Raw genomic sequence first — 24,057 nt, 5'->3', positions numbered from 1 at the left:
TCCCTGCTCAATTTTTGGCATGAGTTTTGTTTTTCCGTATACCTGACGCTTTTTGTATCGCATCAGTCCGTGCGTCCCGCCGAGCGCTGATCAGGGATGCACATAACGGATCAGCATTCCTGCTCAATTTTTGGCGTGACTTTTTTTTTTTCCGTATCCCCGACGCTTTTTGTATTTCATCCGACCGTGTGTCCTGCAGCGGCCGATCAGTGCACCGCGTCTGTGCGTTTGAAAAGTCAAATGGCGTTCCTTCTCTTCTGAGCCCCGCCATGCACCCAAACAATTAATTTCAACCACATATAAGGTATCTGCGCACTCAGGAAAAATTGCACAATACGTTTTATGGTGCATTTTTTCATGATACCGTTGTAAAAAAAAAAGCTACCTGATTGATGCAAAAATTTTGTGGTAAAAAAAAATAAATAATTTTCACGGTTCAACGTTATCAACTTCTGTGGAGCCCCTGGGGGTACAAGGGGCTCACCAAATATCTAGATAAATTCCTTGAGGGGTCTAGTTCCAAAATGGGGTTATTTGTGGGGCAGGCTCCACTGTTTAGGCACCATAGGGGGTCTTCAAATGTGACATGGCGTCCGCTAATGATTCCAACCAATTTTGCTGTCAAATGGTGCTCCTTCTCTTCTGAGCCCCGCCATGCGCCCAAACAATTACTTTCCACCACATGTGAGGTATCTGCGTACTCAGGAGAAATTGCACAATACGTTTTATGGTGCATTTTTTCCCGATACCCTTGTGAAAAAAAAGCTACCTGGTTCAAGTAACAGGTTAGTGGTGAAAAAAAAATGTATTCATTGCTCAACATTATCAACTTCTGTGGAGCCCCTTGGGGCTCGCTAAACATCTAGATAAATTCCTTGAGGGGTCTAGTTTCCAAAATGGGGTCACTTGTGGGGGAGCTCCACTGTTTAGGCACAAGAGGGGGTCTCCAAACGTGACATGGCGTCCGCTAATGATTCCAAACAATTTTGCTATCAAATGGTGCTCCTTCTCTTCTGAGCCCCACCATGCGCCCAAACAATTACTTTCCACCACATATGAGGTATCGTCATACTATGGAAAAAATGCACTATAAATTTCATGGTGCATTTTTTCCTGATACCCTTGTGAAAAAAAGCTACCTAGTTGAAGCAACAGTTTTGTGGTGAAATTTTTTTTTTTCTTTTCACGGCTCAACATTATAAAGTTCTGTGAAGCCCCTAGGTGTTCAAAGTGCTCACCAAACAATCTAGAAAAATTATTTGAGGGCTCTAGTTTCCAAAATGAGGTCACTTGTGGGGGAGCCCCATTGTTTAGGTACCTCAGGGGGTCTTCAAACCCGACATGGCGACCGCTAAGGAGTGCAGCTAATTTTGCACTCAAAAATTCAAATGGCGCTCCTTGCCTTCTGAGCCCTGCCGTATGCCCAAACATTTGATTTCCACCACATATGAGGTATCTGCGTACTCAGGAGAAAATGCACAATACATTTTATGGTGCATTTTTTTAAGATACCCTTGTGAAATAAAAGCTACCTAGTTGAAGCAACAGTTTTGTGGTAAAAAAATGGTTTTTCTTTTCACGGCTCAACGTTATAAACTTCTGTGAAGCCCCCAGGGGTTCAAAGTGCTCACCAAACATCTAGAAAAATTATTTGAGGGTTCTAGTTTCCAAAATGGGGTCACTTGTGGGGGAGCTCCATTGTTTAGGCACCACAGGGGGTCTTCAAATCCGACATGGCATCCGCTAATGAGTCCAGCTAATTTTGCACTCAAAAATTCAAATGGCGCTCCTTGCCTTTCGAGCCCTGCCATATGCCCAAACATTTGATTTCCACCACATATGAGGTATCTGCGTACTCAGGAGAAAATGCACAATACATTTTATGGTGCATTTTTTCAGATACCCTTGTAAAAAAAAAAGCTACCTAGTTGAAGCAACAGTTTTGTGGTAAAAAACATTTTTTTTCTTTTCACGGCTCAACGTTATAAACTTCTGTGAAGCCCCCAGGGGTTCAAAGTGCTCACCAAACATCTAGAAAAATTATTTGAGGGCTCTAGTTTCCAAAATAGGGTCACTTGTGGGGGAGCTCCATTGTTTAGGCATCTCAGGGGGTCTTCAAACCCGACATGGCGTCCGCTAATGAGTCCAGCTAATTTTGCGTTCAAAAATTCAAATGGCGCTGCTTCACTTCTGAGCTCTGCCGTGCGCCCAAACAATTGATTTTTACCACATATGGGGTATCAGTGTACTCAGGAGAAAATGCACAATAAATTGTATGGTGCACTTTCTCTTTTCTCCCTTGTGAAAATGAAAATTTTATGGCTAAAGTAACATTTTTGTGTTAAAAAGTAAAATTTTCATTTTTTCCGTACACATTGCTTTGGTTCCCGTGAAGTACCTAAAGGGTTAATAAACTTCTTGGATGTGGTTTTGAGCAGTGTGAGGGGTGCAGTTTTTAGAATGGGGTCACTTTTGGGTATTTTCTGTCACCTCGGCCTCTCAAAGTCACTTCAAATGTGATGTGGCCCCTAAAAAAAAATCTTTTGTAAATTTTGTTGGAAAAATGAGAAATTGCTGATGAACTTTGACCCCTTCTAACTTCCTAACGAAAAAAAATTTGTTTTGAAAATTGTGCTGATGTAAAGTAGACATGTGGGAAATTTTATTTAGTAACTATTTTGTGTGATATATCTCTCAGATTTATGAGCATAAATTTTCAAAGTTTGAAAATTGCGAAATTTTCGCAAAATTTCCTACATTTTCACAAATAAACGCAAAAAATATCGGCCTAAATTCAACACTGACATGAAGTACATGTCACGAAAAAACAATCTCAGAATCGCCAGGATCCGTTGAAGCGTTCCAGAGTTATAACCTGTCAAAGTGACACTGGTCAGAATAGCAAAAAATGGCCCGGTCATTAGGGTGTTTTAGTGGCCGGGGGTGAAGGGGTTAAGCACGTCACTAGGCTTATTTTAATTTGTTGCTTCTTTCAGGCCCAATTGTAGTAGTAATTCCTTTAGCTCTATCGATCTTTCCCGCTTGAGCCGGGATCCGTGAGAGATACAAATGCCTCTAATTACAAACTTTAAGGCTTCCTACTTAAGCGGATCAGTTGTTGGAGCCATCTCATGGTCAGCCCCAAAATTTGCATTTGCTGAGTAGATCTGTTCTAGAAATATTTCATTGTTCAGTAAGTTGTCATTGAGCCTCCATGTGCATCCCGAACCACCTCTATTTCTCATTCGCATCTCTCCATATACTGGTGCGTGGTCAGACCATAAGAAGGAATCTAATGAGCACTTTGGGGTGTAGTAGATCGTGTAATATAAATATGTAGTCTATCCTTGTGTAGCTATTATGTGCTAATGAGTGGAAGCTATAGTCCTTGACTCCGGGATGCAGGATCCTCCAAAGGTCTACTAGTCTAAGGGACACCAACTCTTTTTTTTAGTCTATGTATTGCAGAGTAGGGGGGCAGCTGACCTACTCGAAGAGGAGTCCATAGTTGGGTCCAAAATCAGATTGAAGTCACCTCCCAAGATGATGCGAGATCCACCCGCAAATTCTGAGAGTCTCCCAAGGACCTCCACTATAAACGCCACATGTCTCTGGTTTGGGAAATAGAAATTAGCGATGGTATAAACACTGCCCAAAAAGGATATCTTAAGAAAGAGATAACGCCCATCCGAGCCAAAGCAAGTATCAACTACTTCAAGTTGAAAGGATCGATGGAATGCCACCGAAACTCCGCATGCCTAATAGCTCGGATGGGGGCAATGAAACCAAGTTGGATAGTTTTTTATTTTACAGCTAGGTATACCGCCTGCCACAAAGTGTGTCTCCTGCCTCAGAACAATTTTGACATTCTTTTTGTGCAAACGGTATAGAATCTGGCTCTTCTTTTCTGGCTTGTTTAAACCATTGGCGTTATAGGTGCAAAAGGTTATGTGCGACACCATGATGAGAGATGTATTAGATAAAGAAGTAGACAAGGACAGTAAGAAGAATAGAAGAAGGTAATTTGAGTTAGATAGAGGTTAATAAAAAAAAAGGAGAACGGCGAGAAACAGGTTGCTATCAGCAAAGGTTCCTATTAAGCTATACAACTATACAACTATATTGAGGCTTGTCAAGAGCAGCAAAACGTTGCAACCCTAAGAGCGGTAAAAGTAGCCTCCAGCAAAAGGCCCCCACCCCCGTGACTAAGTCACGGACCATGTGGTGTCTATGACACCTCTCCCCCAGCCATGTGACGGGTGAGAGGGCCCAGATCACCTCCGTTTGATACGTTATGCATCACAGAGACATATAAAGGAGCATTATGTAGTATAATAATATTCGGGATATTCAAGATTTAGAATTTACGAGCCCAAATTGAAATTGAAACCAAGATTCAGGCTCAAATCCAAGCCTAGATCCAAGTCTGAGGTATCCAGCTCAGTTGGGGTCGCCTGGTAAACTATTAAACTTTGGAATAATATGGGCCATTAATAAACACAAGAAAAATATAAGCACAATGGAGTATCTCCCTAAGGAAAAAAAAGATAAAGCGTCAACTGTAATGTAATGAAGAAAAAAGGATGTAATGAAGAAAAAAGGACCACCAATCTCTCCGCAGCTCTCCTATTCCATCTTCTTATGGTAATTCAGATAAATGGTGACCGGACTGTGGAGATCCTCTGCTTCTCCATGTCTGTACTTGTCGCCACTGCTCTCTAGGTGGAAGAGGTGCTGGCTTTTTTCGGAGTCGGCCAGTCGGGTAAGTTAATCATAGGCAATTCGAATGTCCCCAGAAAATTCGGGAGATCTCCCATGTCCCTGAGAGTTATTGTTTTCCCATTCTTCTTTGCTGTAAGCTGGAAAGGGTACCACCATCTGTATGGGATGTCCTTGTCTCGTAGAGCGGAAAGCAATGGTCTCAGAGCCTTACGCAGTTGTAGGGTTCTGCGTGCCTGGTCCGGAAATACCATCAGAGGAGTCCCTTGATAGGAGCCCACCCCATTATCTCTGCAGCTTTTAATGATAGCTTCCTTCTCTTTGTAGAAGTGAATTCTACAGATTACATCTCTCAGGCATGCAGGATCTGATAGTTTAGGGCCCAGTGCCCTATGGATCCGGTCTAAATCAAGGTGCTGCTTCGGGTCTCTCTGAAAGAGACTGTTGAAGAATTTTTGTGCCCAGGCCTCCAGCTGCTCTGGTTCCACTGATTCATGGAGCCCCCTAATACGCAGATTGTTGCAGCGGTGACGATTCTCCATATCATCCAAATGGGTTAAAATATCTTGCAGTTGTGAGGAATATTCTGACAGCACTTTGTTGATGTGTATCCAACTGGGAAAATATTTGTTCTGGAGCATCTTCTATGTCAGCCATCCTCTAGCTCACTTGCTTAATTTCTGACTGTAGGTTAGACATATCTTATTTGTGTGATGCCTTTAACTCCCCCAGCAGAGAATACATCTCCCTCCTTGTTGGTATAGCTCTGATATGTTCCATCCAGTCCCAAGGCTCATCCTCTCTTTGTGCTGCATCTAGCACTGGGCTCCCATTACCACCTTTTGCTTGGCGCTAAGATCGGGGTCCCCCACCAGAACTCTGCCGTTCATTAGTTGTATGAGGTTGCACTGGCTTGTTTGTGGGCTCTGTAGCAGGCCCCTCCTCCCCTCTGCAGCAGTTCCATTTGGAGCAGTGAGCTCTCACCGGAGCTTTGTGTGCAGCATGCTGTGACTGTACGGTGGTCTCCCTGATGGCCTCCACTTGTAGGCTCTGTGTAATGTCTGCCTGGATCAACAGACTCAGATGGGATGTAATGGACAGGCTAGAGGGAAGCCACTCACCAAGCAGGACCCCCAGAACCCTGAAACCCTTTAACCCCTATACAGGGATTTGGAAATACACAGGGCCCTGGAGATCACTACCTGTGGAAGACTGCAGTCTGATGAGAGTAGTGGTCAGGCAGGGTCAAACCAGGAATAGCAGAACAGGGACAGAATCGGCAGACAAGGATGTGATCAAAAAATGGAGCAGAGGTCAAATCCGGATCGAGCAGCGAGGTACAAAAACAGCAGGCAGAAGGGTAATCAGAAAACACGCATAAGTCAGCACACAGGAATCACAAAACAGAATAGAACGGACCAGGAGCCAGGAAATCAAAACTATCTCTGGCAGTGGTTATGTGACAGGAGGGGGAATAAGAAGGGTGTGGTGTCTTCCCATTGGCTGTAGCTGAATGCTGGCAACTTCAGCTAGAAGACACGCCACCCACAGTAAGCCAGCGGTACTGCAGATCCCAAGATAACCCAGCCCAGTGGATGATCGTAGCCTGCGCCACCGCGGTGCCACTGGCATCGACTCCTCTCCCATCACCAGCACCATCCACAGCAGGAACACGGCGACGTCTGGCGATCGGAGCAGAAGTCGCTGGAGCAGACTCCGGCGGTGACGTAACACTCTGGGGTGCAGGGGTCAGGGCAGTATCTGACATACCGATGTCAGCATCCAGCTCGTGTGAGGGCTCCTTGCCGTCTAGCTGCCGCACATGTTTTCCTGCCGGCGCCATCTTGGATTGTGAGCTGCTGGTCAGCCGCTCCATTTTTGACCCAAAATAACAAGGAATTCCAGCTCCTTCGACCTCCGTAGCTGCTGCCTCTGGTGTCCGCACTCTTCTGCGTACCATCGCCTGGCTCTGGCACCCGAATCTCGGTCTCTGGATGTGTGCTTGTCACTGGGTAAGCGGGAGCTTCATCTCCCTGTGTCCTATCCCGCCATCGGCTAGCTCCGCCCCCTCAATCATGTATTTTTTATAGTTTGTCACTGTATCATGCCTTATGAATACAACACTTTATATTATGAACCACTAGGGTCCCTGCTATGGTATAATTTTACATGTTTTGATCCTTTTGCAGCCCATACTTTCAGAGTGGCTCGAGGGGAAACTAAAGGCCCCATAAAAAGACTAATGTCAGCCAAACCGGCTGATATCGATGGGTTCAGCCAACAATCTAATGTGTATGAGGGCTACAGCCAACTGATTACCTAAGGACACGTTGATCAGCATGTCCAATTTCATACTGTCGATTCATGGTTTTCTTGGAGATACAACTATGTTTTCTTTAATGAGAACACAGGAGCACTTAGCTAGATGAACATTAATGTTTATGGAAGTGTCGACTGAGATGGCTGTTGGTTAATCTTTTGTAAGGCCGCCTTTACACAACATTAGGCAAGTACCGTATTTTTCACTTTATAAGACGCACTTTTGTTCCCCCAAATTTTGGGGGAAAGTAGGGGGTGCGTCTTATAATCCGAATATACGGGGGTGTATATATATAGATACACACTAGAGTCCAGGGGAGGTGGGGGCAGCTCTGGAGCGCTGCTGGGGGCAGGTGAAAGCTGCAGCCGGCAGCGTTAAATCTCCTGCTCATATAATATGTACTGCCGCTGTCCATCACCGTGGTGCTGAAACCGCACCGCGGTGATGGGCTGGGGCAGCGGCGTATATTATATCTGCCTCTGTCCCCCTTTGATGGCACATGATCCCCCCCTGTGTTAGATATGGCCCCCATACTGCTCATATGGCCCATAGTAAAATAAAAAAAGCTTTACTTACCTCCAGCGCTGATTTCCCGGTGTCTCTGCTGCCGCTGTGATCAGGCACGCAGAGATGATATCACTCTGCTGTGCCGATCACATGACCGGCACCGAGAAACAGGAAGTGGAGGAGGAGCAGCAGCAAGGAGGGAGACACGAGGGAGGACAGCGATGAGAAAGTAAGGAAAGAGTCTTTTATTTTACTATGGGCAGCAGCATGGAGGCCATATCTAACACAGGGGAGGTGTGCCATCTATAGTGGCCATGGGCAGCAAACATGGGGGCCAGATCAAACACAGGGGAGGTGTGCCATCTATAGGGGCCATGGGTAGCACACATGGGGGCCATATCAAACACAGGGGAGGTGTGCCATCTATAGGGGCCATGGGCAGCACAGGGGAACATGTGCAAGCCATAGGGGGCCATGGGCAGCACAGGGGGACATGTGCCATCAATAAGGGGCAATGGGCAGCACAGGGGGACGTGTGGCATCCATAAGAGACCTGTGCCAGCTGTAGGAGATGTGTGCCATCCATAGGAGACCTGTGCCAACTGTAGAAGGCGTGTGCCATCTATAGGAGACTTGTGCCAGCTGTAGAAGATGTGTGCCATCTATAGGAGACCTGTGCCAGCTGTAGGAGACGTGTGCCATTTATAGGAGACCTGTGCCAGCTGTAGGAGACGTGTGCCATCTATAGGAGACCTGTGCCAGCTGTAGGAGACGTGTGCCAGCTATAGGGGACGTGTGCCAGCAATAGGAGACTTGTGCCAGGCTGCCAGCAATAGGGGACGCGTGCAAGCACAGGAGGACATGTGCCATAAATAGGGGACATGTGCCAGCAATAGGGGATGTGTGTCATCAATGGGGGGCATGTGGTATCACTGAGGGACGTGTCCCAGCACAAGGGGGTGTGAGACTGTGACCGGGGTTATCTATGACGGCCGGTACATCTCGCCCCGGTTGTGCTCACTCCATGTATAGAAAGCAACTCCACTCCAGGGTTTATGCTGTTTCCCTGCAGGCTGAAAGGAGGGTTAAAAGGAAACAGGAACATGGGCGTGGGGCCCTAGTGTGAGGGAGTGAACACAACTCCCTGAGTTTCTGCCAGGGGAACACATGTGTATTTTTTTGGACTTTTGGTTTGTGGAATAAACCGTGTGCTGTGACCCTTGGTGCCTGGATCCCGTGTCTTCTGCCGTGCAGCCAACCACGTTACCTCACAGATGGTGGAGAACGCGGGCATGCCAGCCCAGTGAGGTGTAGCATCCATCCCTGGTGACCCGGTAGCACATGTCCTGGATTCGAGCGGCTGTACTACAGCCCAAACCCGGTGACGCCATAGAGGACATTCTAAAGCAGCTGGCTCAGGCTAATGCACAGCAACAACAGGCTAATGCACAGCAGCAACAGACCAATGCACACCTGCTCCGGTCGTTGGATCGTCAGCAGCAATCCTTGAAATTGCAGGAACAAAGGCACCAAGAACAGATGGTTCTCCTGGCCAAGTCGATCCGTGCCGGACCGGCAGCAACAACCCCGGGACCGGGTGACGACAGCAGCGTCCGGAAAGTGGTGAGACAAGCGTTGCAAAAGATGACCCCGGGGGATGATGTGGAAGCGTTCCTGGCGGTGTTTGAGCGGGTGGCCGAGCGGGAAAAGCTGCCGACCCCCCAGTGGGCTGAGGTATTGTCGCCCTATCTGACGGGGGAGCCCCAAAAAGCGTACCTGGACCTCTGTACCGAGGACGCCATAGAATATGCGACCCTGAAAGCCGAAATACTTGCTCGGTTGGGGGTGAATACCTATGTACGGGCTCAGCGAGTAAATCAGTGGTTCTATGAGGAAGCCAAACCCGTACGCTCCCAGGCCTATGACTTGTTGCATCTGGTAAAGAAGTGGTTGCAGCCTGACACTCTGAGCCCTGCGCAAATGGTAGAAAGGGTAGTAGTTGATCGCTTTGTGCGCACTTTACCCGTCACCATTCAACGGTGGGTAGGACAGGGCGACCCAAGTACCCTGGACCAATTAGTGGGCCTGGTGGAGCGGCATGTGGCTACGCAGGACTTGATACGGGACACTGAGACTTTGCGTACCGCCCGTCGGTCCGGCCCCTCCAAGCCTAGGGCCAAGGACCCACCGCTGACACCGGTGCGGGAGTCCGCTACCGTCCCGTCTGAGGCCGCGCCCGCCGTCCCTGAGGTCCGGAAGGCTATGTACCCTAAACGACAACTCGTCAAGGGGGTTTCCTTCCCTATTAGATGTTGGCGGTGCCAGCGGGTGGGACATATGGAAGCACAGTGTCCACTCACCACGGAGCCCATGGATTGTGGGGTTACCCGGCGGGGTTCAATGTATGCTCAGGTGGTGTGTACCGCTGACCTTGTCTCCCCGGAGACTGAGCCCCACTTGTGCCAAATACAGGTGAATGGATGTCCGGTTACAGGCTTGTTGGATTCCGGAAGCTTAGTGACCCTTGTGCGATCAACCCTAAGGGCTGAAGTAAAGGCCACAGGACGTGCCGTGGGGGTGGTTTGCATACATGGGGACCGCCGAGACTATCCCACGGGGATTGTCACCATCACAGCACCCTGCGGTCAGGTGCAACATGTCAGACTTCCGGGATTTCCAGTTCTCTTTTGAAAGAGCTTGCCCTCGGTTAACATGGAGTTTGCTGTTCTGTTGCCCTACTTCCTGTCCATCTGTTTAAAAGGCCGCCCCTAAGCTTAGTCCAGTGCCTGAGTATACTGCTTGCTGTGTACTCCTGCTTTGCTGCTCTTGGTTCCTGATTGACATTTTGGATCCTCCTGAAAAACAACCGACACCGACTCTGGACTTCACCCGGTCTCATCAAGCTGTGCCCGGACTCCGTCTGCCGTCTTTGGTCAGCACTTCTGCCCGGTTCCTTCTGGTTCGTAACCACTCCGGACTCTCATCTCGTGCGGACATTTTTGGACTATACCTATTGCCCTTTGTGTCCCGGCTGCTGCGCATTTAGGCCTTCTGGGGTGATTGCCAGACAGTCCCTGTATAGGGGTTCGCTCTTGGTGGTCTCCCTGGGGGAGTCCGGTGCGTGGCCCCGGGAATTCCCTTCGCTCCGATCCTGGAAGGTATTTCCTGTGTTTATTGTTCTACTGTGTTTTGTTCCGTTAATGTACATATCGTTGGTTACATATTATAAACATCTCTGCACCAAGAACTCGTTTCTGGTTGTCATTGCCCTAACGCAATCGAAATCCTCAGTACATACAATAGTATTACATTATACTCAGGCCATAAAAGGATTTCGCTGGGGCAATGACTGAGACACGAGTAGATCAGCTTTTTTCCATGATTAACTCATTGCAGCAGGAGATGGAGGCGGTGCAAACTAAGCTTAGAGATGTGGAGGTACAGCTGGGCCATGATCACCAGGTACTGGGTCCGGCTATTCAGGATTTGCGAACCAGAGTGGAGGCTCAGGAGGCCGTCCCCACTACGTCCGTATCAGCTGCCGGTATGCCTAGGTTACCCCCATTTCGTTTCAGTGGTGATCGTAGTCAGTTTCGTGGATTTGTTAACCAGTGTATACTGTTTTTTGATGTACATGCTGATTATTACCGTTCTGACCGGTCAAAAGTGTTATGTATAATCATGTTGTTAACCTCACAAGCACTGGCTTGGGCTAATCCTATGATAGAGAATCGGGATATCCGTTTAAATCACCTGGATGACTTTCTGACCGCAATGGCGCAAATGTTTGATGATCCGAATCGCCGTGCTACCGCTGAATCGGCTCTCCTTTCCTTACGTCAGGGAAAGCGGTCTGTCGTTGAATACGCCACTGAGTTCAAGAGGTTAGTGGTAGACACCGACTGGGGAAACAATGCGTTATTGTCAGTTTTCAGAAAAGGTTTGTCCGGTACCATCAAGGACGAGTTAGCTCGTTCCGAATCTCCAGGGGATTTTGAACTGTTTCTCCAACACTGTGTGCGTATTGATACCCGCTTGACGGAACGTAGACAAGAAAAATGGGCAGCTGTAAACCGGGTAACCAACTTTGCGTTTCCTTCCAGCGAACCCGCTCTCAGGACGCCACGGGAGGCCGAGGACGTTCCTATGCAAGTGGACTCTCTGCAAAAGCGAGAGACCAACGAACGTCGTGAACACCGGCTCCGTGAGCGTTTGTGTTTCTATTGCGGTCAATCGGACCATTTCCTGATTGACTGCCCAAGACGTCCAAATCGCCCAAATAAGGTATTGGCAGCCATGGCAGAGTGTGACAACACGGACGCAGAGTCCGATATCTCTGAGGCAAGTGGACACCTGGATGCGGTATTTCCCTTGACTGTAATGTCAACATCACCTAAGGACTCAGAAGGGAAATACACCCATTGCTCGCTTCCCATTCAGATACGGTGGGAGGGACAGTTAATACCTACATCTGCTATGATAGACTCTGGGGCAGGGGGAAATTTCATGGACTCTTCTTTTGCCAGGAAACACGGTATACGGACTCAACAAAGATCCTCACCGGTTACCATGGAGACGGTAGACGGATCTCCGTTAGTTTCTGGACGAGTTGATCGGGAAACAGTACCCCTAGAATGTGTGATGAAGCCAGGTCAGCAGGAGACCCTTGTTTTCATGTTGATTTCTTCTCCCAATTTTCCGATTATTTTAGGAATTCCGTGGCTACGGTCTACAAATCCAGTCATCGATTGGGAGACTAAGGAAATATCCTTCCCACCGCAGAGTGGTCCGACCATTAGTCCAATTGTACCGGTTCCAGTAACACCGAATGCGGAGGGCACTGTACAGGTACCTGTTCTACCCCCGGTTTATCATGACTTCGCTGATATATGCGACAAAAGAAGAGCAGATCGGCTTCCCCCGCATAGACCGTATGATTGTCCCATAGACTTACTCCCAGGGGCGGAGATCCCGTTTGGTCATGTCTACCCGTTGGCGGCACCTGAGCTAGAAGCACTAAAGGATTACATCGATGAAAGTCTAGCCAAGGGATTTATTCGCCCTTCTACCTCACCAGCAGGGGCACCCATCTTTTTCGTGAAAAAGAAAGAGGGGACTCTGAGACCTTGTATTGACTACCGGGAACTAAATAAGATAACCATCCGGAACCGGTATCCGTTACCGTTGATTCCTGAGCTTTTGGAGAGAGTCCAACAGGCAAAGATATTCACTAAATTGGATCTCCGTGGGGCATATAATCTACTCCGCATACGTCCCGGAGACGAGTGGAAGACAGCGTTCAGATGTCGGTATGGACATTATGAGTATCTAGTGATGCCTTTTGGACTTTGTAACGCTCCTGCGGCTTTCCAACACCTAGTCAACGATATTTTTAGGGATATAATGGACCAATTCATGGTGATTTACCTGGATGATATCTTGATCTTTTCTGATTCCCTACAGGAACACCAGGAGCACGTCAAGACAGTACTTACCCGTCTGAGGGATAACCACCTGTATATTAAACTGGAGAAGTGCGAATTCCATTGCTCACAAATACAATTTTTAGGATATGTCATCTCTCCTCAGGGACTGAACATGGAGTCTGGCAAGATACAAGCAATTCTAGACTGGCCGGAACCGGGAAACATCAAGGAGGTACAACGCTTTGTCGGTTTTGCCAACTTTTACAGACGCTTTATCCGTAACTTTTCAGAGATCGTCCGTCCTATCACTCTGTTAACCAAGAAAGGACAGAAGTTTGTGTGGTCCGCCCAGGCCCAGGAAGCTTTCAATCGTCTCAAGGTTTGTTTTACCTCAGCGCCAATACTAATACACCCGAATCCCGCACTCCCCTTTATTGTGGAAGTCGACGCTTCCGATTATGCATTAGGGGCTATCCTTTCCCAAAGGACTGGGGACAAGAGTCTCTTGCATCCGTGTGCTTTCTTTTCTCGCCGGTTGTCCCCTGCAGAAAAGAACTATGACATTGCGGACAAGGAATTGTTGGCGATTATTTCAGCTTTTAAGGAATGGAGACACCACTTACAGGGAGCTGCGCAGCAAGTGATAGTACTCACAGATCATCGTAACCTGGAATTTCTTAAGTCTGCCAGGTGCCTGTCTCCACGGCAAGCCCGTTGGAGCTTATTCCTTAACCAGTTCAATTTTATCGTTACATACCGTTCAGGTTCACGTAATGGGAAAGCCGATGCCTTGTCCCGAATCCACGCCATGGACTCCGTGCCTGGAACCCCGTCTCAGACCGTGTTATCAGATGCCAATTTCGTTGGAGTAATCCAGGACCAAGACTTGTGGAAGGACATCAAGCTGGCCTATGATGGTGACGTATTTCTTGCTGCCCCCCCGAATGATGTGACTCTTGTTCTTCGGAATGGTGTGTGGTTGAGAGAACGACGTATTTATGTCCCGGAGGCCGTAAGACTTCGGGTTCTCAAGTTGGTCCATGACTCCGTGTTGGCTGGTCATAGGGGGGTACAGAAGACGCAGGAATTTCTGAGTCGTTTTTTCTGGTGGCCTACCTGTTTAAAGGATGAAAAAAACTATGTCCACTCATGTGTGGTTTGTGCCCGGTGCAAGGTCCCTCGTGTGGCTCCTACGGGACTCCTTCAACCGTTACCCGTTCCATCTCGCCCTTGGGGATCCATCTCAATGGATTTTATTGTGGAGTTGCCAGTCTCAGGCGGTCACAATACCATTTTAGTGGTGGTGGATCGGTTGACAAAAGCTGCTCACTTTATTCCGTGTACCGGTCTTCCCTCAGCCGCAGAGACAGTGGATTTGGTTATCCAGAATATATTCCGATTGCATGGGGTACCAGATGAGATCATCTCTGACCGGGGCGTGCAGTTCACGTCTAAGTTCTGGAAGGGGTTTTGTTCGGCACTCCAGATTGATGTCTGTTTGTCTTCTGCATACCATCCTCAGACAAATGGGCAAACCGAACGGACTAATCAAACCCTGGAACAGTACCTCCGATGTTATGTCAGCCATCTGCAGGACGATTGGTTGAAGATGCTTCCTTTGGCGGAGTTCTCGTATAACAACACTCAGAGCAGCTCCACTAAGGTAATGCCCTTTTTCGCTAACTTGGGTTACCATCCGAATGTTTTGCCTAGGTCACCGGTTGCGGTTTCGGTGCCAGCGGTGGAGGACAGATTGACGGAGCTACGACAGAATCTGGAGGTTTTAAAGGACACTGTGGCTTCGGCTCAGGAGCGTTACAAGAAGTCGGCAGACACTCACCGGAAACAGGTACCCATGTATAAGGTAGGGGACTCGGTGTGGTTATCCACCAAAAACCTGAGATTGGGTGTTCCTTCGCAGAAGCTGGGACAGAAATTCATCGGTCAGTTTAAGATCACCGGGATCGTGAGCCCTGTGGCCTGTCGGCTGCGGTTGCCGCACCATTTAAAGGTACACCCGGTCTTTCATGTTTCTCTCCTCAAACCCGTTTCCCCTAATACGTTTCACGGTCGTATCGTGCCTCCTCCTCCGCCTGTGATGGTTGACGGCGAGGAGCAGTTCGTGGTTGAGGACATTATTGACTCCCGGCTCCATCGGCATCGGCTTCAGTATCTGGTACGTTGGCAGGGGTACTCCCCCAAGGACGATTCCTGGGAACCTGTGGGTAACATTCGGGCGCCCCGGAAGGTTGCTCAGTTTCATCGGCGGTACCCGGACAAGCCAGGCCCTGATCCGTCCTGAGGCCGTTTCTGGGGGGGGGGAGTACTGTCAGACTTCTGGGATTTCCAGTTCTCTTTTGAAAGAGCTTGCCCTCGGTTAACATGGAGTTTGCTGTTCTGTTGCCCTACTTCCTGTCCATCTGTTTAAAAGGCCGCCCCTAAGCTTAGTCCAGTGCCTGAGTATACTGCTTGCTGTGTACTCCTGCTTTGCTGCTCTTGGTTCCTGATTGACATTTTGGGTCCTCCTGAAAAACAACCGACACCGACTCTGGACTTCACCCGGTCTCATCAAGCTGTGCCCGGACTCCGTCTGCCGTCTTTGGTCAGCACTTCTGCCCGGTTCCTTCCGGTTCGTAACCACTCTGGACTCTCATCTCGTGCGGACATTTTTGGACTATACCTATTGCCCTTTGTGTCCCGGCTGCTGCGCATTTAGGCCTTCTGGGGTGATTGCCAGACAGTCCCTGTATAGGGGTTCGCTCTTGGTGGTCTCCCTGGGGGAGTCCGGTGCGTGGCCCCGGGAATTCCCTTCGCTCCGATCCTGGAAGGTATTTCCTGTGTTTATTGTTCTACTGTGTTTTGTTCCGTTAATGTACATATCGTTGGTTACATATTATAAACATCTCTGCACCAAGAACTCGTCTCTGGTTGTCATTGCCCTAACGCAATCGAAATCCTCAGTACATACAATAGTATTACACAACATGAGGTGGGACTTATTAACACTCTTCCCTATGACGTGATCCTAGGAAGGGATCTGCCCTATTTTTGGACTTTATGGAAGGGGCCTCCTAAGTCCCCTCAGATATTGGACAGTCCGGGACCTGAGCCCGACAATCCCGAATCCGGGACGCCTGCCGTAGGGGTCCCCATAATAGGGACAGAATGTGAACCCGATAGGTCGCCCCTAGAGGTATTGGCAGGAGAGGCTGAGATGGTCGAGCCCATCCCGGAGTTGGAGGCGTCCCCGGATACGTTTGGGACAGCCCAACTCCAGGACCCTACATTAATACATGCCCGGAGTCGGGTGACAGTGGTTGACGGGGTGGCACAGCTGCCCGGTGCCCAGGAAAGGTACCCCCATTTCGCTCTTAAACAGGATTTACTCTACCGGGTAGATGAAATACGGAGCGTGGGGGTAGAGCAGTTGGTGGTGCCCCAGCCATATCGCCGGCGGGTCCTCGACTTGGCTCATAAACACCTGATGAGTGGCCACCTAGGGGTCAAGAAAACGCAGGAGCGAATATTGCAAAGGTTCTATTGGCCCGGGGTCTTTGGGGAGGTAAAACGGTTCTGCGAAACCTGCCCGGAGTGTCAGCTTACCGCACCCCTGGCCCACTTTCGCAGTCCGTTGGTACCATTACCCATTATAGAAGTCCCTTTTGAACGGATAGGGATGGATCTGGTGGGGCCCCTCGTAAAGTCCGCTCGAGGGCACCAACACATCCTAGTGATCGTTGACTATGCCACCCGGTATCCAGAGGTGATACCTCTCAGACATACTGCGGCGAAGCTTATAGCTCGGGAGTTGTTTGCTGTGTTCTGCCGGGTGGGGTTGCCCAAGGAGATCCTTACGGATCAGGGGACCCCATTCATGTCTAAAGTGACCAAAGAGCTATGCCGGCTACTCCAGATCAAGCAGTTGCGTACGTCTGTGTATCATCCTCAGACGGACGGTTTAGTGGAACGATTCAATAAAACCCTGAAAACCATGCTCAAAAGGGTGATTTCCAAAGACGGGAAAGACTGGGATATGATGCTTCCCTATTTGATGTTTGCCATACGAGAGGTGCCACAGGCATCCACGGGGTTTTCGCCTTTTGAGTTGTTATACGGGCGACATCCCCGGGGATTGTTGGACCTGGCAAAGGAAACATGGGTGCAAGAGCCCACCCCCCATAAAAGTGTGATTGAACACATTTTAGGAATGCAGAACCGCATAAGCGCGGTCATGCCAATTGTGAAGGAGCATTTACAGGAGGCTCAGGCCGCGGAAAGCGGCCGCTACAATAGACAAGCCACCGTGCGGACCTTTAAACCCGGGGATCGGGTGTTGGTATTGATCCCCACGGCGGAGAGTAAATTCCTGGCTCAGTGGCAAGGCCCCTACGAGATAAAGGAAAGAGTCGGGGTGGTCAGCTATAAGGTATTGCAGCCCGGTAGGCGGAAACCTGAACAAATATACCATGTCAACCTATTAAAACCTTGGCAGGAACGGGAAAGCCTAATGGTTGCTTTTTCCCCATCTCCCTCCTCTTTGGGTCGTTCAAACCCGGCTCCAGCGACTTCCGGAGAGGACGAACCGGAAGTAAGGATTGGAGAAGCCCTCACCAAGCAACAGAGGCGAGAGGCCAGACGGCTGGTTCAACAGAACCCCGATGTCTTCTCCGAGCTGCCTGGTAAGACCAGTCTGATACGACATGACATTGTCACCGAGCCTCACCTGAAGGTACGCCTGAAGTCATACCGGGTGCCGGAGGCTCGAAGACAAGCCATATCAGAGGAAGTGAAGACAATGCTACGCCTGGGGGTCATCGAAAAATCCCGGAGTGAATGGGCTAGTCCCATTGTCCTAATACCAAAACCCGATGGCTCCTTAAGGTTCTGCAATGACTTTAGGAGATTGAACGAAGTATCCAAGTTCGATCTCTACCCCATGCCCCGGGTGGATGAGCTGATTGATAGGCTGGGACAGGCGCGATATTTCACCACGCTCGACCTGACCAAGGGGTACTGGCAGGTGCCACTGACGGAGTCCGCCAAGGAGAAATCCGCTTTTGTTACGCCGGAGGGTCTCTTCCACTATGTTGTCTTGCCTTTTGGGTTACATGGCGCTCCGGCCACGTTCCAGAGGTTGATGGACCTGGTGCTGGAACCCCACCTAGGGAATAGTGACCACAATATAATACAATTCCACTTGTCCTTTAGTAAGGTGCCTTGGAGGGGGGTTACAAAAACGCTGAATTTCAGGAAAGCAAAGTTTGATCAGCTTAGAGAAGACCTTCGCCAAATTGATTGGGACAATGTCCTCAAAAATGGGAGCACAGAAAATAAGTGGGAAATTTTTAAATCGGTATTAAACACCCACTGCGAGCTAGCCATACCATACAGAAATAAGAGGGCTAGGAACAGGAGAAAACCAATGTGGCTAAATAAGGATGTAAAAGGGGCAATGAATAATAAGAAAAAGGCATTTAAAAAGCTAAAACAAGAAGGCAGCGAGGAAGCATTAAAAATATATAGAGAAAAAAATAAAATGTGTAAAAAACAAATATATTTAGCAAAAGTAGAAACTGAGAGACTCATTGCTAAGGAAAGCAAAGCAAATCCCAAACTATTCTTTAATTATATAAACAGAAAAAAGATTAAAATTGATGGTGTTGGCCCTTTAAAGAATAATGAGGGTAAAATCATAGAAAGCGATGTGGGAAAAGCAAATGTTTTAAATACTTTTTTCTCAACTGTGTTCACACAGGAAAAGCATATGCCAGGGGAAATGCAGAGTGATCATGTAAATGCCCCATTAAGTATGACCTGCCTAACCCAGGAAGAAGTGCAGAACCGACTTAGTAACATTAAAATTGACAAATCACCAGGCCCTGATGGCATTCACCCTCGGGTATTAAGGGAGTTAAGTAATGTGATAGACAGGCCTCTATTCCTTTTATTTAAAGACTCTATAGTAACTGGGTCTGTTCCACTGGATTGGCGGCTAGCAAATGTGGTACCAATATTCAAAAAAGGGTGCAAAAGGGAACCTGGAAACTATAGGCCGGTAAGCTTAACATCTGTTGTGGGTAAAATGTTTGAAGGGTTTTTAAGGGATACTATTATGGAATGTCTCAATGTTAATAACTGTTTAACTCCATATCAACATGGATTTATGAAGGATCGCTCCTGTCAAACTAACCTGATCAGCTTCTATGAGGATGTAAGCTCTCACATGGACCGAGGAGAATCATTGGATGTCATTTATCTCGACTTCGGTAAAGCATTTGACACTGTCCCACATAAAAGACTGCTAAGTAAAATGAGAAAGCTTGGGCTTGGGGAAAATGTGTGTAGATGGGTAGGTAGCTGGCTTAGTGGTAGAAAACAAAGAGTGGTTATTAATGGTGCATACTCAGATTGGGCTAGGGTTACTAGTGGGGTGCCACAGGGGTCTGTATTGGGCCCCCTACTATTTAATATATTTATTAATGATCTGGTGGATGGATTACAGAGTAAAATATCAGTATTTGCAGATGATACAAAACTATGTAAGGTAGTTAACACAAAGGAGGACAGTTTGCAACTACAGATGGATTTGAGTAAATTGGAGAATTGGGCTGAAAAATGGCAAATGAGGTTTAACACAGATAAGTGTAAGGTTATGCACATGGGAAGGAGAAACAGATGCTACGATTACTTACTAAATGGGAAACTGCTGGGGAAATCAAACATGGAAAAAGACTTAGGCATCTTAGTGAATAAGAATCTAAATTGGAGTGCCCAGTGTCAGGCAGCAGCCACCAAAGCAAATAGGGTGATGGGATGCATTAGAAGAGGTTTGGGGGCACGAGATGAAAACATCATTCTCCCTCTGTACAAATCACTAGTCAGACCACACTTGGAGTATTGTGTGCAATTTTGGGCGCCGGTGCTGAAGAAAGACATTACTGAACTTGAAAGGGTTCAGAGGCGGGCTACTAAAATAATAAATGGAATGGGTGCATTACAATACACGGAAAGGTTATCAAAATTAGGTCTATTTACTCTAGAAAAGAGAAGACTTAGGGGAGACCTAATAAATATGTACAAATATATCAGAGGGCCATATAGAGATCTCTCCCATGATCTGTTTGTACCAAGGACTATGACAAGAACAAGGGGGCATTCTTTTCGATTGGAGGAAAGAAAATTCCTACATCAGCATAGAAGAGGGTTCTTCACGGTTAGAGCAGTGAGGCTCTGGAACTCTCTTCCTGAGGAAGTGGTGATGGCCAACTCACTGAATGAATTTAAGAGAGGAATGGATGCATTTCTTGTTAGCAAAAGTATAGAAGGTTATAAATAGCATAATCTTACAGGTAGATAGAAGAGCGACCTAGATTATTAGAGGAATGGGGGGGGCTGCAATACCAAGACAGGTTATTAAACTTGGGGTTAGTTAGTTAGGAAAAACAAAGGCTTAGGGGGATCTAATCACAATGTATAAATATATGAGGGGACAGTACAGAGACCTTTCCAAAGATCTCTTTACACCTAGGCCTGCGACTGGAACACGGGGGCATCCGCTACGTCTTGAGGAAAGAATATTTAATCATAATCACAGATGAGGATTCTTTACTGTACGAGCAGTGAGACTATGGAGCTCTCTGCCGTATGATGTTGTAATGAGGGATTCACTAGTAAAATTTAAGCAGAGCCTGAACGCATTTCTTGAAAAATATAATATTACCAGTTATGTATATTAGATTTTATGACAGGGTGTTGATCCAGGGAACTAGTCTGATTGCCGTATGTGGAGTCAGGAAGGAATTTTTTTCCCCATTGGAGCTTATTTGACACATTGGGGTTTTTTTGCCTTCCTCTGGATCAACATGTTAGGCTAAGGGTTGAACTAGATGGACTTAGAGTCTCCCTTCAACCTTAAAAAACTATGAAACTATGAAACTATGTATGCATCAGCGTACCTTGATGACATCATTATTTACAGCTCTGAGTGGCAGACCCACTTGGAACAGGTACAAGCGGTGGTGAACGCGCTCCGAACAGCCGGATTGACAGCTAATCCCAAGAAATTTGCGTTGGGGCTCACGGAAGCCCGCTACTTGGGCTACGTAATAGGCCAAGGAGTGATTAAGCCCCAAATTAACAAAGTTGAGGCGATCCAGAAGTGGCCTAGACCCCTGACCACGAAGCAGGTTAGGGCCTTCCTGGGTATCGTGGGGTACTACAGGAGGTTTGTAAAAAATTTTGCGGGACTATCAGCCCCCTTGACGGACCTTCTCAAAGGCAAGAAGTCCGTCATGGTGCGCTGGACTCAGCAGGCCGAGGACTCCTTCCGGGCCCTGAAGGGGGTCCTGTGCGGACAGCCCGTTCTTGTCAACCCTGATTTCCGGAAGGAGTTCATAGTACAGACTGACGCCTCGGAGGTCGGCCTGGGGGCAGTGCTGTCTCAGGTGGTTCAGGGGGAGGAACACCCCGTCACCTTCTTAAGTAGGAAGCTCACCCCTCCCGAGGGGAATTATAGCGTAGTGGAGAAGGAGAGCATGGCGATCAAGTGGGCCTTGGAGTCCCTACGCTATTACCTGCTGGGACGACAGTTTCGCTTGGTGACTGATCACTCTCCGCTGGTCTGGATGAGGTCCGCCAAGGAACGGAATGCCCGGGTTACCTGGTGGTTCCTTTCTCTGCAGAACTTCTGGTTTACGGTTGAACACCGGGCCGGTAGGTTGCAGGGCAACGCCGATGCCTTGTCCCGCGGCCCGTGTTTGATGGCGGGAGTTCAACCCCGCTCGCTTGAACTGAGGGGGGGGGTATGTAAGACTGTGACCGGGGTTATCTATGACGGCCGGTACGTCTCGCCCCGGTTGTGCTCACTCCATGTATAGAAAGCAACTCCACTCCAGAGTTTATGCTGTTTCCCTGCAGGCTGAAAGGAGGGTTAAAAGGAAACAGGAACATGGGTGTGGGGCCCTAGTGTGAGGGAGTGAACACAACTCCCTGAGTTTCTGCCAGGGGAACACATGTGTATTGTTTTTGGAATTTTGGTATGTGGAATAAACCGTGTGCTGTGACCCTTGGTGCCTGGATCCCGTGTCTTCTGCCGTGTAGCCGACCACGTTACCTCACAGAGGCTATATTCAATAAAAGGGAGCCATATTCAGATTAAGGGGGCTAATTTTAGAATGAGGGGCTATGAGGGACATATACCCTATATGATTTGTTAGACGGACACTGGCATTATAAGATGGACCCCATTTAACATTAAAAAAAAATTTCTTTTCCTTCACCAAATTTGGGGGTGCGTCTTTTAATCAGGTGCGTATTATAAAGCGAAAAATACGGTATATAGAATTTGACGGCTAATCAGTATATTTATGATAAATAAAAACAAACATACCATGGTATTTGTGAAACGATTTAAGTATGCAGTGATAACACCACATTTGCTCCCAGTGTAGAGTTGACAGCTGTCTGGTACCCAAGCACAACTTGTGACCTGTGTAAGGAATACAAATACTAGTTATTGAAAGTAGATTTAAAGGGCTGTCTCTTTCAGAAAGTGGTTTCCTATAAGTTATGTTAGTAGTATAAAAAAACAAAACAAACAAACAGTGCTTTACTGAACCTCCCAAGTCTAGTGCTGCGTCTCCCTAGCTGCTCCTAGTATCATTTGTTGCCTACAGTGCTTGCGTCACTTTAACAGAGCTGCAGATCTAGCTGGCACAAAGCAGTAACAGATGCTGTGGACACTCATTGGCTGCCACACTACTGACATGTTATCAGAACTGCAAACAACAACGGACACCGAGGCGCTGAATCAGTACTGGACCCTGGGAGAGTAAGCAAAGCACAGTTTGTTTGATCTTATTACTAGTTGGGCTTATAGAAAAACTTTTCTGAAATTAAGAATAATAAATAAGAAAATAGTTCTAATTTAAAGGCTTAAGTTTGTGGTGGTTAATCTGTCACGTTATTTCTTGTGCCTTCATTGCTTGTTAGCAATCGGAAAAAAAGTGGTTGTTCAAATTATGTCATTCAACATTAACCCCTTAAAGGTATTGTTCTGGGAAAATGAAAGCTCTCCTAAGGTACTAGATTTTTAAAATTAAACTCATAAAAATGTATCCACTGACACCTAATTGAATCCAGTTCAGGCCACTCCATAGTCAGCCCTGGCACCAGACGTGGAGTCGTCACGATTCCATCAACCTCGAGATCGCTGTGACCTGAATCTAGCTGCATCAGTCACATGACTTGAGAAGCATGTGATAGGATGTGTTTTTCATGATGCACTCAAAGTCATCTTACTGCTGCAGTCAGTCTCAGGAATAAACATTGCCACACTGATGAAACAGTGATAACCCATGGAGCAGCCTGCACTGGACCCTGGTGGATGCCGATAGCTGAGTATTAAGGAATTATTTTTATTTATTTTTTAAAACCCATCCTTTGGGCAAGCTTTTATTTCACCGATACAAACCTTTTAAAGTAACAGCCCTCATTTGGTCTTAACCATCTATTTTTGTTTTTTTCATTGTTGCATTCCAGGACCCATAAATCTCATACAGCTATATAGACAAAAAAATGAAATAAGTGCTTGTTTGCAGCTTTCTTTTTCAAGCTTTCTTTGTTCATGGCACCATTTTGAGTTAGGCTAAGTTCACACATCCTGTGTTTTGCATCAGTCACAATCCGTCGCCTTGGGGAATTACGGTAACCTGCAAAATATTTTGCAGGAATCCTGTATTTCCCCATAGACTTCTATTAGCGACGGATTGCGACTGATGACCCTGCGTTGCATCCGCTGCGTCGCGGTCCGTCGTTTTTGACTGACCGCCGAGCGGGTAGCAACGCAGAATGTAACGTTTTTCGGGCCGTCAAAATTAACGCGCCGCGCAGGAATCCGTCGCCATCCGTCAAGCTTGTAATGCATGTCTATGGTGCTGGATTCCGTCGTAATCCGTCTTACAACGGAATCCAGCGCAGGATTCCGTCATGCTCTACTGAGCATGCCCAGCATGCTTGGCACGCCCACTGGGCTGTCCCAAACACAGACGGATCATGACTGATCCGTCAAAAAACGGACGCACAGCG

The 24,057-nt window shown here is 47.6% G+C and overlaps 1 protein-coding gene across 3 annotated transcripts in view; it reads right to left on the bottom strand.

The window, feature by feature from the left end:
* The window catches only part of LYST (lysosomal trafficking regulator), a 1,763,279-nt gene that overhangs the window by 249,957 nt on the left and 1,489,265 nt on the right, over positions 1-24,057 (bottom strand). For all 3 annotated transcript variants that reach the window (XM_075339737.1, XM_075339736.1, XM_075339738.1), the window contains exon 47: positions 22,361-22,459. In XM_075339737.1, the coding sequence (XP_075195852.1) occupies positions 22,361-22,459 (99 nt within the window). The remainder of the gene's footprint in view (positions 1-22,360; positions 22,460-24,057) is intronic.

Source organism: Anomaloglossus baeobatrachus, chromosome 3 (assembly GCF_048569485.1).
Source record: "Anomaloglossus baeobatrachus isolate aAnoBae1 chromosome 3, aAnoBae1.hap1, whole genome shotgun sequence".
Taxonomy (NCBI): domain Eukaryota; kingdom Metazoa; phylum Chordata; class Amphibia; order Anura; family Aromobatidae; genus Anomaloglossus; species Anomaloglossus baeobatrachus.
The sequence above is the reverse complement of the archived record's forward strand: the minus strand, read 5'-3'. Positions and strand labels throughout refer to the sequence as shown.